Source organism: Melozone crissalis, unplaced genomic scaffold (assembly GCF_028551555.1).
Source record: "Melozone crissalis strain CALT ecotype California unplaced genomic scaffold, PUWL_Pcris_2 ptg000061l_1, whole genome shotgun sequence".
NCBI classification, from domain to species: Eukaryota; Metazoa; Chordata; class Aves; order Passeriformes; family Passerellidae; genus Melozone; species Melozone crissalis.
This window is the reverse complement of record NW_026535839.1, coordinates 14,546,293-14,562,087: the sequence shown is the minus strand read 5'-3', so window position 1 is coordinate 14,562,087 and position 15,795 is coordinate 14,546,293. Positions and strand designations below refer to the sequence as shown.

Here is a 15,795-nt window from a genome sequence, read left to right as displayed (position 1 = left end):
CCCTTACCTCTCCCCAAGCAGCTGCTGTGATGGTTCTGTCTGGTTTGGCCCACCCTGCTCCCAAAACTCAGCTTTCCTAGGCTGGTATGGAGAGTGCTGTTCCAAAGGAATGTTGATGATGGGTTCCTAAGAGAAGGCACCAACAGAAGTACTTAGGTGGCAGCACTGCTTGAATGTAGATATACTCTGAACATCAGCTTAGTAAATGTCATCCCATGCTAAGGGGAAAAAAACAAAGCTATTTTGTTTTCCTTACTTGAAAACAAATATTTAGGTATTACTCAGTTTTCAAAGATGTTCTAAGTAGTGAACTACTAATTTACTAAGTGAAACTATATTTCTTTGTAGTATATTTCATATTGCAGAAGCAGCAGGCAAGATTTAAATCCCTGCTGAGCAGACAGCACACCTTTGATAGTAATCTTGTTTGTAAGGGGTTTTACATATATGGAAATGTTGGTAGTGTCTAATACTCGAGGAAATAGTACAGATAAAAGCTGTCAAGCTTTAGATGGCTCCTAAAAATAACTTGCCTAAATTTGTATTTATATTAGGAAGAAACACTTTATTTATTCAAATTATCCAATAATTTGTAGCTTTGTGCAGTTTTGTGTTACACTTGCTGTGCTGACCTCTGCCAGTGCCCCAGAAAGAGAATGAGGAGTGACTTGTTTGCCAGCCTGTGGCAATTGCTGTGAGCCAGGAGCCACGGGATGTGTGTGAAGGAAAACCAGCAGAGTTAACACCCTGTTCCACTGTGGTGTGTCCTGAGATTATGTGGCCATCTCCCTTTAAGAGCTGTTTTAACTGGAATGCAAGAGAATGTGCCTCTCAGCTTTTATAAAAATTAAATATGTTTCAGGGATAGGCTCAGCTTTTGGCTCATCTGTTTTCCTGCCATTTAATCAGGTTCACTTGTGTTTCAGGGAAATTTTATTGTGAGGGATTACCACTGAAGCATGGAATATGTCAGCTGCTTTGGATGACAGTGTTGAAGAGGCTTTAGGGATATTGTTTTTTGCTATGATGTCTGCATTACCTCTAATCTTATTTACTGAGCATCCAACTGCTCCTGTACCCCCATCCTGAGGCGAGGGGTGTGTGCCTCTCCTTAGGGCTATCTTCAGGGCTGGGAAGATGATTGCTAGTGACCTAGAACAGGAAAAGAGCCTTTCCTTGGAATGATGGCCTGGCTGCCAAGGGAAGTCAGGTTCCAACAAAAGTATTTTCACTGTCAGAATGAGCTAAGGGCGTGCACCGTCCGTCTGTGCAGAGGAGACTTCAGAGCTTTGCGAGCACTTTGTCTTCCTAAGCAGTGTAATTTCTGTCTTGCCTGGCCTGAGCCAGCTGTTCCTTGTTCAAGAGCTGATCTCTTGTAGGCTCACACTTGACAGAGGGTGCTGGCCTCAGAATAGATAGTGCTGAGTGTTGGTGACATGCCTGGAGCTGGCTGTGCCTTGGCTCTGGAGAGGGAAAGGAGAGGGACACGGCTCTGGCCCCCTGGTTATCTCTGCTGCTTTGGGCTCTGTGAGGATGGACAGGGCTTGGGGGCTTTGCTCCTTTCTTCTGCCCATGCTGCTGGTCAGAGTCATTCCCCTCTGCCTTTTGATCTGGGAAGGGAGAGGATAATTTGGGAATCCAGGCAGGGCGACGCACACCTTCCCAAACCTTTGATTTCTGTGGATTTGGGATGAATGAGGGGATAGTGTTTTCCAATCTTTTCTGAAGCAGCAAAAAGCTCAAGGGGTGACAGCTGAGTCCCTCTGGGCATTTTCCAACCTTGTGTCACTGATCCTCACAGGCTGGATATTGCTGCATAAGGGCCACTGCACTGAGCTTTGGGTTCTTGTGTGAGGGGTTCAATCTCAAGGATTGATTAAGGTGGTCTCTATAAACAAATACAAATTTTCATGCAAATAATTCACTTTTATATGAGAAAAACTACTTTCTTACTTTTTCAGGCAAAGGCCAGGAGAGCTGAATGTTAACTTGTGGTCTTGCTTGTGCTCTTTGACAAATTTGCCTTCACAAAGAAACACTTAAGTGTCAAATGTTTGCTTGTTACAGAAGGCAGTAGACAAGAAGCTGCTTTGCTGGCTGTGAAGGGGAACAATTCACTGGTTTGAGCAAAAATAGCTATACAGGAGGGCAGAGATGACTCAGGTAATTCCAAACTTCAATAATCAAAACATGAAGAAAACATTGCCAGAAATTAACAAGTTGTTTAGGATCTGCTACTGCAAACTCAAAGGCCATATCATAGCTTGTGGAGAACATCTTACAGTGGTTTTCCTACTAGTCCTTCACTTAAAATACTTAATTTTAGTAGAAAAAAAGATGAGAGCATGTTTTGGGCACAACCTGAGAACCTGAGTCCTAATGTAACTTACTCATATCAAATCTTTGGAGTGCTGTGAGGGTTTTGTGGCAATGCTGGCCATGATCCTTGTTGAAAACTTCCTTACCCACAGGATCAGAGCCTGGACTCCATAGTCAGGGACCACAAGTTGGTGATGCAGATAAAGAACAGATTATCTGTGTTCCCAAGTAAGTTAGTCATAAACCTGTCTTTTGAACTATTTTTAAGTCTGTGAAATAAGAAACAAGGTTTATTGAAACAGGCAGATGTTTATGATTTGCATACATACACGAACTTTATTTTGGGTCAGTATGTCACTGTGTGCATGGTGTACTACAGGGCAACCCTACCTGTTGAGGGGCCAAGGCTTACCTTAAAAAACAAAAAGCCTTGTGGCAGGACTTGCCATTTTCCCAGTGCTCTGGGACTTTTGGGAGGTGCTGCCTTTTTTTGGCCCTCTTTAGGTAAAACATCTGAGCCTTAAACCGCACCAAATCAGAACAGGATGACCACGCTCAGGGACCCTGCTTTTGTCTTATTAAGCAAATTTTTCCAAGTTTCGACTTGTGGTGCTGAACTTCAGCCCTTGAAGCCGAGCGGTGACCCCAGAGGAGTTCCGGGACGGGAAGGACTCGGGCTGGGGCGGGACAGGGCCGGTGCCGGTGTGCGGGGAGCGCAGCCAGGGTGTCCGGGTGTCCGCGGCAGTGTGCGGGAATCAGCCCGGGTGTCCCCGGAGCGCTGTGCTATAGCAGCAGCCCTGGTGTCCCCGTCAGTGCGCAGGGAGCACAGCCCGGTGTCCCCGTGTCCCCGGAGCGCTGTGCCACGATAGCAGCCCCGGTGTCCCCGGAGGTGTGCGGGGAGCACAGCCCGGTGTCCCGGTGTCCCCGGAGCGCTGTGCAGGGAGCCCAGCCCGGGTGTCCCGGTGTCCCCGGAGGTGTGCGGGGAGCACAGCCCGGTGTCCCGGTGTCCCCGGAGGTGTGCGGGGAGCACAGCCCGGGTGTCCCGCTGTCCCCGGAGGTGTGCGGGGAGCACAGCCCGGGTGTCCCGCTGTCCCCGGTGTTGTGCAGGGAGCCCAGCCTGGGTGTCCCGCTGTCCCCGGCCGAGCAGCCGCCGCCAGGGGGTACTCGGCGAGAGCGAACGCGGGTAACAAAAGGCGGCGCAGCCTCCCCGGCCGCAGGGGCAGCGCGGAGTCGCTGCGGGCTCGCTCCCGTTCTCCTGCCCGCACATTCCTTCCCGAAACCCGAACCGGGGCCGGGGAGGGGGGCTCGCCCCCGCTCCGGGAGCCGCGTCCCCCCGCCGCGGCGCCGGGCGGGGAAGGCAAGAAGGGGCTGCGAGGCGCCGCCGAGTGCCCTCCGCGCTGTCCCCGGGCCGGCCCCGCTCCGCGCTGTCCTTGTCCCTGTCCCGGTCCCGTCCCGGCCCCCGCGGGTCCCGAACTCGCGGCCGGAGGGCCCGGCCCGGGCGGGCGGTGACGTCAGGCGCGGCGGCCAATGGCGCGGCGGGGGGGGCGCGCCCCGCTCCATCCCCGCTCCGCGCTCGGCAGCGGCGGCAGCGCTGCTCCGGCTCGGCACGGCACGGCTACAGCACTGCCCGGCACGGCTCGGCACAGCCCCGCACGGCCCCGGCACTGCCCGCGGCGGGGGCGGGCCCGCGGCGGAGGGGTCTCTGCGAAGCCCCGGCCGTGCCCTCCGCGGGTTACCTGCCCGGCCCAGGTGGGGCGGTGCAGAGCGGAGGAGGCTGTTTTGGAGGTTGCCGCCGCTCCTGATGGATGTTTTGTGTGTGTTTGCCTCCGCTCCCGGGTTCTCTTTCATCTGAGGACGCATCTGGCTCGAGCTCTGTTAAACTATCTGCCTTCTGGTACCGTTCGTAGATAACAGAAAGAAACCTGAGCCCGAAAGGCAATTCCCCACCTTCTTCCACCTAACGTGACCTTCTCGGGCGCCTTTGAAGCTTTGCTGGTGCTCCGGCGATGATGGCAGTGGTGGGTTCCCTTGGGCTGTACTAAGAGCCTCTTGTTTTCTTTTCCCTTTTTTCTTAGAGGCATTTCATCTTTAAGGGCCGGCTGCTCTCGCTCACTTTTTAAACCCACCGAAGCCATCGAGAACCATGTTGTGTGGTGGGAGAAGTGCGTTTCTGTGCCTTGGAACCATCCTGAGCTTTTGGAGCTCCCTGAGTTGGATGCCTGTTGGAGGATGCCCGCATAAGTGTACGTGTATCGCTTCCAACGTGGATTGTCATGGACTGGGACTCAAAACTGTGCCGAGGGATATTCCCAGGAACGCGGAGAGACTGTAAGTAAAACCGCTAAGGGCTTCTCGAGCGCTTGTAGCAACACCTGGGACGAGTTTCCCAACACCTGCCTATCAGTGCAGAGCGCTCGGTAACAGGAGTTTCAGCAATCCAGCACGGATTAATGTTTTCAGGAGGGAAGGGGAGGAGCTTTTCGGGACTCGCAGCGCTCCTGCCGCTGTGCCTTTGTACAGACGATCGGTTCCAGAGTTTCTGGGGAACTTTCAGCTGCCGCCTGATCGGGTTGTGCAGTGACTTGCTTGAAATGGAGTTCGGAGCTGTACCTGGAGTGCTCCCGGCTGTAATCGCTGTCAGTGCAAACATCAGTTTAATATGCAATTAGAAACCTGGATGTTTTCACCTGGCGGCTGGTAGCAGTTTCTCCTTACTTTCTCAGCATGGTGATTTCATCACCATGGCAAAGCGGCTGCTTCCATAAACTAATTCAAACGGAGAAGTCACATTAAACAGCCTCTAATTTCTGTTTTAAACTGCTGCGGGGAAGCGGGGTATTCAATTTTTAATCTGCCTCAGGGTTTATGATAGCAACGTAACGCTGTGGGGAGCACGGAGAATAATGAATGTGCTTGTAGCAAATCCCCCGTATTGCAAGTTCTCGGGAGTTTTTTAGCTGGCTGATTTTTTACTCGCTCAGTGAGTTCCTCGGGAGAAAGCTGAAAGCAGAGTTCTCTGATAGAGTTCTGGCGCTCGCTCGGTGCAGGGGACGGCGTCTCTGACGTGCCTTAATGCATAGCAGATGGCACAGCTCGGAGTGCCCGGTGCGAGACAGGGACACGTTAATTCTAGGGGAGAGTGTTAGAGGGACACGGCTGGGGGGAAATGTTAGAGGGACATATCCAGGGAGGGATGTTAGAGGGACGCATCTAGGGAGGGGTGCTGGAGGGATATGTCTGTGGGTGGAATGTTAGAGGGACATGTCCAGGGAGGCGTGTTAGAGGGACATATTCAGGGAGGGATGTTAAAGGGGCACCTTAATTCCAGGGGGGAGTGTTAGAGGGACAGATCTAGGGGGGGATGTTAGAGGGACACGTCCAGGGGAGGAGTGTTAGGGGGACATGTCCATGGGGGGGAATGTTAGAGGGACACATTCATTGCAGGGGGTGGTGTCAGAGGGACACGGCCAGGGGGGAAATGTTAAAGGGACGCGTTCATTGCAGGGGGGATGTCAAAGGGGCATGTCCAGGGAGGGGTGTTGGAAGGACACATCTAGGGAGGGGCGTTAACGGGACATGTCCATGGGGGGAATGTTAGAGGGACAAGTCCAGGGAGGGGTGTTAAAGGGACATGTCCATGGGGGGGCTGTTAGAGGGACATGTCCGGGGTCGATGTCAGAAGGACACGTTCATTCCAGGGGGCAACAGCAGAGGGACCGTCCAAGGAGGAATTTTAAAGAGACACGCTCATTCCAGGGGGGAATGTTAAACGGACATGTCCATGGGGGATGTTAAAGGGACGCGTTCATTCCAGGGGGGAATGTTAAAGGGAGAGGGGTGTTAAAGGGACATGTCTATGTGGAGAATGTTAAAGGGACACATCCAGGGAGGGATGTTAAAGGGCCATGTCCCGGAGATGTTAATCCGAGCCCCGGCCGTGCTCCGCTCCGGGGTGACCCCAGGAGAGCGCACTCGGCTGTGCCTCCTGTGGGTTAGCCCTGACTTCAAATGTTTTTGAACTTGCAAGCAAATGCTGTGGATTGTATGGCCTGACTTCCTGTTTTATTTCCTTCTGGGTCATAGACTTGGGGAAACTTCAAATTCTCAGGCAGCTTTTCCTCCGAGGAAGAAAGCTGGATGAGGTTACTAAGCAAACAAAGTTTGTGTGCAAAGAGCACTCCTAAAGGCTAAGTTCTGTCCCAGAATGAAATTTTATAGAATGCTTGGCTGTTTCTAAATGCATTTTATAGTGCTGAGAGCTCTTAAATGATAGCAATGTGCAGCTTTCTTACTACGCAATTCTACAACCTTTAATGTTCTGTGGCCATATCAGCCCTCCTTTAACCTCGGCTGTGTGAGCAATAGCTTTCAGATGTCAATGCTAGAGAAACCGGAATTCTGTGCCTGAAACTGTGCTCTAAAATTGGTGGGTATCAAGCTGGCATTTCAGAGCCAAAAAAACCCCAAATCTGGAACAACACACCCCACAACAAGGCAGTACCAGGGGAGCGTGCCAAGAATGTGTGATAACACGGGTGGTGTGTGTGCTTCGCTGCTGAGGCGTGTGAATGGCTTAAAGAGTTAAAGGCTGGAATTAAACTTTTAAATTGCTGGTTAAAGTGATTCACAAGCACAAGGTTAGTTGGCCACCTGAGAACCATTTCATAAACGGTAATTTGTTGTAGCTGGAGTTTCAAGGGGGCTGGATTCGTGTTGTTACTGGGTTTCATTGGTGAGAGTGAACATCACAGAGATGTGAACTTCCCTTGCCTGCTGCAGGAGGCTGAGCCAGAAGAAGAAAGCTCTTGGCCTTGGCAGGCTAAGTGTTAAAAAGAATGAAAGAGAGCATAATCATTGTCTTGGTCTTGTTCTTTTTGGTGTTATTTACAGATTTAAATTTTAGATTAATGGCTGCAAGAAGAACAATAGTAGCGATTTCACAATATTCAGTTTGAACATTTAACCTCAGAGATACCACCACTGATAAATGTGAAACGTAGCTGTGTTGGATGGTTTGTTTGGGGTTTTTTTACATATATAAATAGTGTATTGTTGGATCACTTAGTGGCTGAAACCTTGTGGAAATAGGATGCAGAAGGTCATGTGGTAACACTTTAATCTGTATTTTAAATACTGTTTTCAGTTTTCATTTCTGTCAGTCCATTGTGAGCCTCTCACTGCTTTTGTGGCATTCACCAACATCTTCATTACAACTGTTTTAAAGCTTGTATCAGTTTCTTCACATCTAGATTTCTACTAATTGCACCAACTTGGGCTTTCTGATGTAAGCAGTAGGGAGAAAAAGACACTGAGTGTAAATTCTGCTCATAGGTGAAACGTCAGTCAGCCACAGGATATATCAGAGTATCTCATTCTGCCCTGTGCTACACAGCAACCTGTAACTATTTATGACATAACAGTGGGTTGATGTGTAATCTTCGTACTTGTATGTTTAGCATGTAAATAAGACCAAATTGATCATATCTGAAATCACAAAAATATTTTTAATCTCGGAGAAATGTTTACATGTTGGGAAAATAATTTTAACAAGTTTCTTGGTGGCCACACACGAAGTTCCTTTTTAAACTGTTGTGCTCTGGAAAGGCATTTATTTCTCTCTGCCTTCTCCTGAGCTAAAAATTCCACATACCTGTTCAAGTCGGAAACTTTTTGCTTTAATTAGTAAAAGATCTAATGGCAGCACTTAAAATATTTTGCCACCGAGCTTGTAGAGTTATGTTTGGAGAAATGTTACAGATTGTTTGGGCTAATGGAGCCAAGTTAAATATTATTCAAATTTGTGTTAATATGAAACCCAGGAAAGCTGAAAATATGACATTAAGGAAACAATGGGAAATATCTTTAGGGGGAAAAGAATTTCTTATTGTGAAGTTCTGTTAAATGAACTAGCTTTGATTACTGATTTTTTTTTCCTGAGAAAAGAGATGCATGCTTGATTTCTTTTTTTTTTTTTCCTGAACACTTTGAAGGTCTGTAGGTTTATACCTGTGATTTCTACCTTGAAGAAAATCCACAGATTAACAGTGGTCACAGAAACAGAGTTATAAAACAAACCCATACTTCTATTTTTAATTTTTTACAGGCTGATCTTTAATAGTAACTTTGCAAATATAGCGAGTAGCGTTAGGTTTGTGCTGCAGTTTTTACCTTGTGATTACATTTTATGAAAGTCTTCTAATTGTGTGGTTGAGATGGAAGCTCTGGCTCACCTCTCATGAAGAGCTAAAAAGAGGTGAAAACTGTCCTGCTGCACAGTGAAATTACTCAGTCTGGGGAAAATAAGTGGTGAAGCAAATCCTTGTCACTTCCAGGAGCAACTTCCAATTATGCTTTTTCTGGAGAAGGGATGCTCGGGATAGGCATCATATTCCATATTTACAATATTTCCTCATATTGCAGAGTGTGATGCTCCACAGGGCTCCTTGAGCAGGATGGCAGAGCTGCCCTTGGGGTTGTTGTTGGTATTTACTGATCCCTCCCACACTTGCGAGCAGCTCAGCACCTCACCAAAAATAGAAATTGATAGAATTTTTGTGTTTTGGAGAGAAGCTGGTAATTCATTAGATCAATTCCAGAGTGGGCACAGCAATTCTTATACTTGAGCTGGGCAACTGATGAGACATTTTGACCTAATAAAGGAAAAAAATTTAAGGATATCCATGAGAATTCCAAATATTTTACCTTTCTGAAATGTTCCTTAGGATTGCTCCATCAAACTCCCATAATCAGAGTTTCCTTAGTGGTGCTTCACTTCTCAGATGAGATTATTTATATAATTTCGTTCAGTGGAATGCTTTCTATATATGTAGAATATCATACATGTAACTCTTTATAACACTTAGTAATGCTGATAGCCAGGTTTAATTTGAGATGATGCATAAATGTAGTGAGCAGATCAAAGCCTGACAGCTGAGTTTTTCAGCTCTGAAAGGAACCAGTGATTCTGAGAAAGTGCTCAGAAGTCTTCTGGGCTTGAATGTGAAGCATGAACCTTTGTGAATTTCCTCCCATTCATGCCTGGTTATCTTCCTGTCTGCCAGCAGCACATTACATATGTATAAAAGCTTATTTGGGGAATTTAACCATGTTTGAGTTCTTGATGAGTTTGTTTGGTGGCTTAGGCTCTTGTTTAATTGATAGCTCTCCTGTGTTAGTCATTGCTTTGTTTTGCCTTTCATTTGAAGGATTCTTTACCTTGCTAAATTGATAAAGTTTGCAGGACTAATCTGTTCTGTGCTTTGTCTGAGCAGCTAAATTGAGTGTGCCCACATTTAGGTGCAATTTAGAAGCTTAGTCATCTGCTTACTCCTGAGTTTTCATGTGGTCTGGGGTTTCTGTTACACAAATATATTATTATGGTGGTTTTGGCCTAGGTGCATGGAGCTGCTGAAGCTGCACTGGCTTGTAATAAGTCTTCAACTTCCTCAATTCTGTCTCCAAATTAAATCTAAGCTCCTGTCTTGAACGCTTCCATATTCCTGCAGAAGGAGATGTTCAACACATGCAAATATAATTATGTGACTCTTACACTGACATTCTGCTTTTCTAGAGCTTTTCCCACTGGGGATTACCACTCATTTGTTTGTAGTAATTGTCTCCAAAACCTTGCATGGAGCATTTCTCAGATATTTTTTTCCCTAGGTCATGTGTCAGTAAGTGGATGTATATGGCTTTAACTTGGAAAACTTGCTCTTGGAGGGACTGATCCTGGGAAAACCCCACTGAATTCTCTGATTTTATGGGGATAAATCCCTTTCCTAATGTAACTGTGACTAGCAGTGCTTGAGTGGATGTTGGCACAGACCTGGGTAGGATCAGTCTGCTGCTATTAAATCTGTGACATGGTTTTGAAGTGATGGGAGCAGGAAGAAGGATGGAATTAGCTGCTGTAAATTGGTAGCTGCAGAAGCAAGCAGTGGCCATTGTCATGTTGCCTGTATTTATTTGCACAAATTTGGATTAGATTTTGAGATGAAAGAGACCAGGCTACTTCCTGCAGGACTTTTTAATGAGCTTCTCCGAGACTATTTACTTTTATTCATACTCTTACTTTTGCAGCTGAGTATTGATTCATGCAAAGGAATTAGGCCAAAGGAAAATTGCCCCTCTGAAGGGCAGCTGTTGTCTTTTAGGAATTCCTGAAATGCAGATGATGATATTGTTTTTATACCCCTGGAATTTGTGCACTGTATGAGTTTGGGGAAGCATGTGGCCAAAAATACAGGTGCAGCTTACCTGTAGGGATGTGAGGCCAATAAAAAAAGTAAATCCTGATACTCTTTTATTGGCACAGTAGTTTTATAAAATTCCTTGTGTTTTACATTGTCATTTGACCTTTACAGTGAGAACTACCTGTAATTTCTTGCCATGTCACTGCCAGGTACAAACATTTCCAGGCATGTTTAAAGCAAAAGTAGCTTGTCCTGCATGGACATTGACTGTGTTTGTTGCATATTTGTTGTCTGTGTTTTCAAGAGTATTTAGGCTACTCCTCAACCTCCATAGAGAGAGAAAAATGATTTTTTTTTCACAGAAATCTCACAAGATGTTTGAGGATAATGACAATAGGGGGAAAGGACTTGGCTCTAATGAGGATATTCAATGAGTAATTTCAGTGATTGCAGGTAAAGAAGTGAGTTTGTGAAATCAGGATGTGTTCCCTCCCAGGAGCTCACACCCCAAATGACTTGAAGCTTCATTTTCCCAAAACCCTTGATAAAGGTTGTATGGAAATTAGGAAAAAGCTGTATTTCCCACAGTATGGACCAGCTGTAGGAATCCCCTCACACATCTTGAGATCCCACAGCTCTCTGAAGGGGCTCCTCTTTTGCTGTTGGGCTTATTGTCCGTCCTGCAGGGCAAAACAGGGAGGAGGAGACACAGAAGTTTCTAACTTTGGGTGAGGAATGAAGATAAGTTTGGGGAGCAAATCCTAAGTGAACCTCAAAGGGCAAAGCTTTTCCAAGAAGAATGACGTTGGCAACACGATGGAGAAGGGCTGACTGCAAGGGATGTGGGGCAGAGGCTCCTTCAGGGCATTGTCTGTCTGTCCATCCTGTCATAGGGATTTAGATGGAGCAGTGGTGTTCAGAAAATCTTATAACTAGTGTTATAGTAGTTTTATTCCCTGTTCTCATGTGAGGTCTGAGGGTCAGGCTGGTGGGAATGTGCCTCCTGTCCTTGGCTCCTTTCTGCTCTGGGGTCACAGGAAACTTCCAGAAGTTCTCATTGACTCTTAATTCTCATTGCTTTAGCATGACACAGTGTGGATTTTGATCTGTGACTGCTCTGGTGGCTCCCATCCCTCTTATGTTCACCAACAATTTGCCAATATCAAAGCAATATCAATTCCACTTTTTTGCTTGTTGTGTAAGTCATATTTAGGATAAGAAAAGGCTGGGTTCCAGTCATGTTTGGGTTGCAATATGGCCCAGCCTCTTCTGTTTTCAGTATTTTTCAAGTCTTTTCTCCAGAGATCTGTAATGCTTTATTTCCAAGTCTGTTTCCAGTGTTTTCTAGTCAGACGTATCATCATTTGAGATCTTGAATGGATCTTGTCAATAGCAAGAACTGCTTCTTCCCCATTAGCAAATGGCCTTGTGAGCACCTGACAGTTTGTCTAATGGCATTAAACACATCAGAGATAAGGAGCAGGTCTGTGCTCTGTACTCAGTAAATCTGAGATGGAGTTGAAGGCCATCTCCACAGAAAAGGGAATTTAAGAGGCTGATTCTTACCTCTGCCAGTTATTTTCAGCTTTTTTTTTCCCCCTGCAACTGAATCTGGTCTGTCAGTTGTCTCTGTCAGAATAAATTTTTGTATTTTGCTTTTACACCATCTGTTTGGTGGCTGCAATATATGATTTTAATCTTATGATTGATAGATTTCTGGAGCTTTTAATTAGATTTTTACCTTTCTATTTGTGATCCCACTTCTTTTTCTAAGACCCTAATTTTGTCTCTCAGGTAGAAATGAGACTGTAGCCATTGGTTTAAATCTCCTTTGCTGTCACTGCTGAAGGGAGCATTTACAGGAAACACGAGTGTGGTTAAAATGAGGCAGAAAACTCAGTTTTAAAGCTGATCTTGTCTTGAATTTCCATTGATCAGCCTTCAAATCTATCTGAAATTTGCTTCTAAGTTGATTATAGAATTGATGTTCCCATCAGTTCATTTTTACCTGTTTTCCTCAATATTTGCAGAAATCCTTAACTTTCTGTCACAGGGACTCCTCAGGAGAGTCCTGTGGGATGCTGTGCCTGCCTTTATTCCTGCTCCAGCTGCCTGCAGAGGGATCAGCGTGGTGGAATTAGTGCCAGAGTAGTGATACAGCTCTCAAACATCTGTAAATGCTGTTGGAGTGCAGCAGCCCTGGGGATTTTGGGACACAAAAATGTATAGCAGATTATATATATTATAATATATATATATAATATAAAGATTTTTGTCCCTGGTAGTGCCTCACTGGGTGCCCTGGTCAGTGTGGTTTACGGCAGCAGTGTTGGATTTGGGAATTAATTATAATTAATGTTGTATTTAGGAATTAATTGGAATTAATGTTGTATTTGGGAATTAATGGGAATTATTGTTGTATTTGGGAATTAATTGTTGTATTCAGGAATTAATTACCCCTGTTCTGTGGTGTGGGGACACAGTGGTGACGTTGTGCTGTCTCTGCATCCCTGCAGTCACCCACAGCACAGCACACAGGAGCTGCCTGCAGTTTCTCAGGGTGTTTTCTCTGCACCTTTGATTCTGCAGAGACAGATTGGTGATTCTGTGTCAGCCAGGGCTCCTTGGGAGGGGAGGACAGGCTGCTCTGGAGGTCAATGATTTGGGGATCAGAAACCCACTTTTAACAGCCTGTCGACATGCCTGTAGAAAATGCAGGGAGGATGGTGCTGAGCTCCATTTGTGATTGATTTATTCTTTTTTTCCTTCCATTCTGATGCTGTTTCTTGAGAGGAACTGCCCTTGTTAAAAAAAAAACTAAATCAACAACAATAACTCAAAAAAAAAAAAAAACCACCAAAAAACCACCAAAAACCCAAACCAAAACAAACAAAAACCCCCAAAACTAAACAAAAAAACCAAACAAAAGCCCAAAAAAACCCCCCAAAATATATATTTAAAAAAAACCACCCCAAACTAAAAAAACCTCTCCAAAGCCAACAGTTTGTTTCACAAAACTTAAAATTTACTGTAATTTTAATTCCATCAGTTAAAAATCCAGAGTGCAAGTTCGGCTGTGTTGGATGGAGGGCAGTGCCTGCTGTACTCACCAGTTCTGTCTTCTGTCTCTTCCCTTTGCTCTTTTTTTCTTTGCAGAAAATCCCTTGGGAAATCTTTGTTTGCACAGTGCTCAATGTGAAGGGATCTCGAGCTGTTGTGAGGGTGCTTTTAGGCACGATAACAGAAATGGTGATAAATTTCATATTAATGGAGCTGAGGTTCTGATCTCCAAAATCACAGCACAATCAAATGCAGCTTTTAATGTGTGTCTCCAAACTTTATTTCAAGAGCTGGATTATGTCAAGGTTGGCAATTTCACTCTGGGGAGAGAGGGACAGAATAGAGGGGAGGAGTGTGGAAATCAACTTTCTTGTGAAATGTGTCAAAAGATAAGTATTTTACTGTTAGGAAGATAACATTGATAGCAGAAGCAAGGTGCATGCAAATAGTTAGGAGACTATTCCTGAATCCTTGGGCTTTTTTTTCTGTTGATCTTTTCTTTCTCTCCTGTGGCAGGTAAGAATGTGATAATTAACTGGTGCAGAATTCAAGTGTTAATAGACTGTGAGCTATTACTGGTGTACCTAATAAATAATCCTGAAAGTTCCAAAGGATGCCAGGAGTTGTGAGCCTTCCTCACTTTTCTCAGCTCAGAGTAAAACCAAATATTTTAAGGCAGTTTAGCAAGCCTGTCCTATTGAATTGTCATCTCTGCCATTTTCTCTGGGTGTGCACTGGGCAATATTGAGCACTTCTTCAAATATTTTAGCAGCTTTTTAAGTTGAAGTACTTGGTTGTCTGTCTGACTAAGAGGGTTTTGGGTGTCAGCATTAAATGCAGTGTCATGTGTTACAAGATACCAAACGAATGAAAAAATGTGACGTTACTTGGAGAAGTTTTTTCCACAAATAATTTGTCCCAAAATAGAAAATATTCCAATTCCTAACTTCAGTTTTCCTTTAAAGATCACAAAAGGTTTGTTCAAAAATGGAAGACACTTCCTTAGAATTTTATCTTGTTCTTGGGATGTGCTGTCTTATCCAAGGTGAAAGAATATAGAAATCCTTCATTGTTACCCATTCCCTATGTAAGAATAAAATTTACCTGTACATTAATGATTTTCTTCCAATAAGGAAACAGCAAACAGCAGCTTGCCCATTCTCTCTGGTTTAGGACAGAGTGTGTAGCATAAAAAGTTCATATAGCAGATGTGACCAGAGGACATCCAGCCCATTAGAGTAATCCTGCAAATGCATGCACTGCTTGTCCACAGCTATGGAGACAGCAATGTTTAATTAAAGCAGTTGTGTTGTTTAAATATGACTCTGAGAAACTCCAGCAAGGAGAAGATGAGTCCAGTTTGTGTCTTGTGCCTTCCTGTTTGTCCTGGAGCACGTTTTGCCTGGACTTCAGTGGGAACTTAAATCATGGATTTTCTCCAGTTTTGTCTTTTGTCTGTGTGATGGTTTTGTTTAGACTGGGGAGGCATTATATTAGAGAGGTTTTTTTGAAATGCTGATTTTGGCAAAACCTGGGTGAAACATCTTTCTTTGGGGAGGGCAGCAGTGGTTGCAGCATCCCTGGGCAATGTGGGAGCCTCTGGGTCACAAACTTGTGTGAAATTGTTGTAGAGTGGTGAGAAATCAGCCTCATCCTCTTGAAGTGGTGGAGCTGGTTGGAGGTGGGGTGTGGAGAACACAGCTGGGCACAAGAGAGCTCACAGTGAGGCAATGGTGCATTTCTGAAATGCCTAGGTAAATGCAGCAGGGAGGTTTGCTGGAGACCAGAAAAAAATAGTTAAAAAAAAAATGATGGAAGGGAAATTCTTGAGCAAAGAGAACTTGTTTTCCAGAAGTGGAAATAGATACTGAGAAATAAGGCCCTAAGGGAAGGGCTGGCTCTTCAGAGAGATGAAAACACACATCTGGATATAAATTTCTCAGATAAGAATGTGAAAGTGTAGGAAACAGCCCAATGATCCTTTGGAGCTTTGAGTTTTAATAGATAACATGTGAAAAGGCAGCAGAAGATAAGGAGCAGTCAGAAGGGTTTTATGGATTTTTTGGGGGTTTGTTTGGCATTGGTTTAGTTTTATGTTCATTTTTTCCCTCTGGAAAGTTTTTAGCTAATTGCATATGAAGTTTTTTAGAAGATGAAAATGGATTTTTCCCAGTTAATCCCAGTTAATGTTAACTTCATTTTATGGAATAGATAATTTCCAAGC

At 45.0% G+C, this 15,795-nt stretch overlaps 1 protein-coding gene across 1 annotated transcript in view; it reads left to right on the top strand.

Annotated features, from left to right (window-relative positions):
* The first annotated feature begins 4,036 nt into the window (after window positions 1–4,036).
* Window positions 4,037–15,795, top strand: part of SLIT3 (slit guidance ligand 3) — a 483,586-nt gene continuing 471,827 nt past the window's right edge. The window contains exon 1 of the mRNA XM_054287925.1: window positions 4,037–4,647. Coding sequence (XP_054143900.1) covers window positions 4,463–4,647 — 185 coding nt within the window. The 5' untranslated portion in view covers window positions 4,037–4,462. The remainder of the gene's footprint in view (window positions 4,648–15,795) is intronic.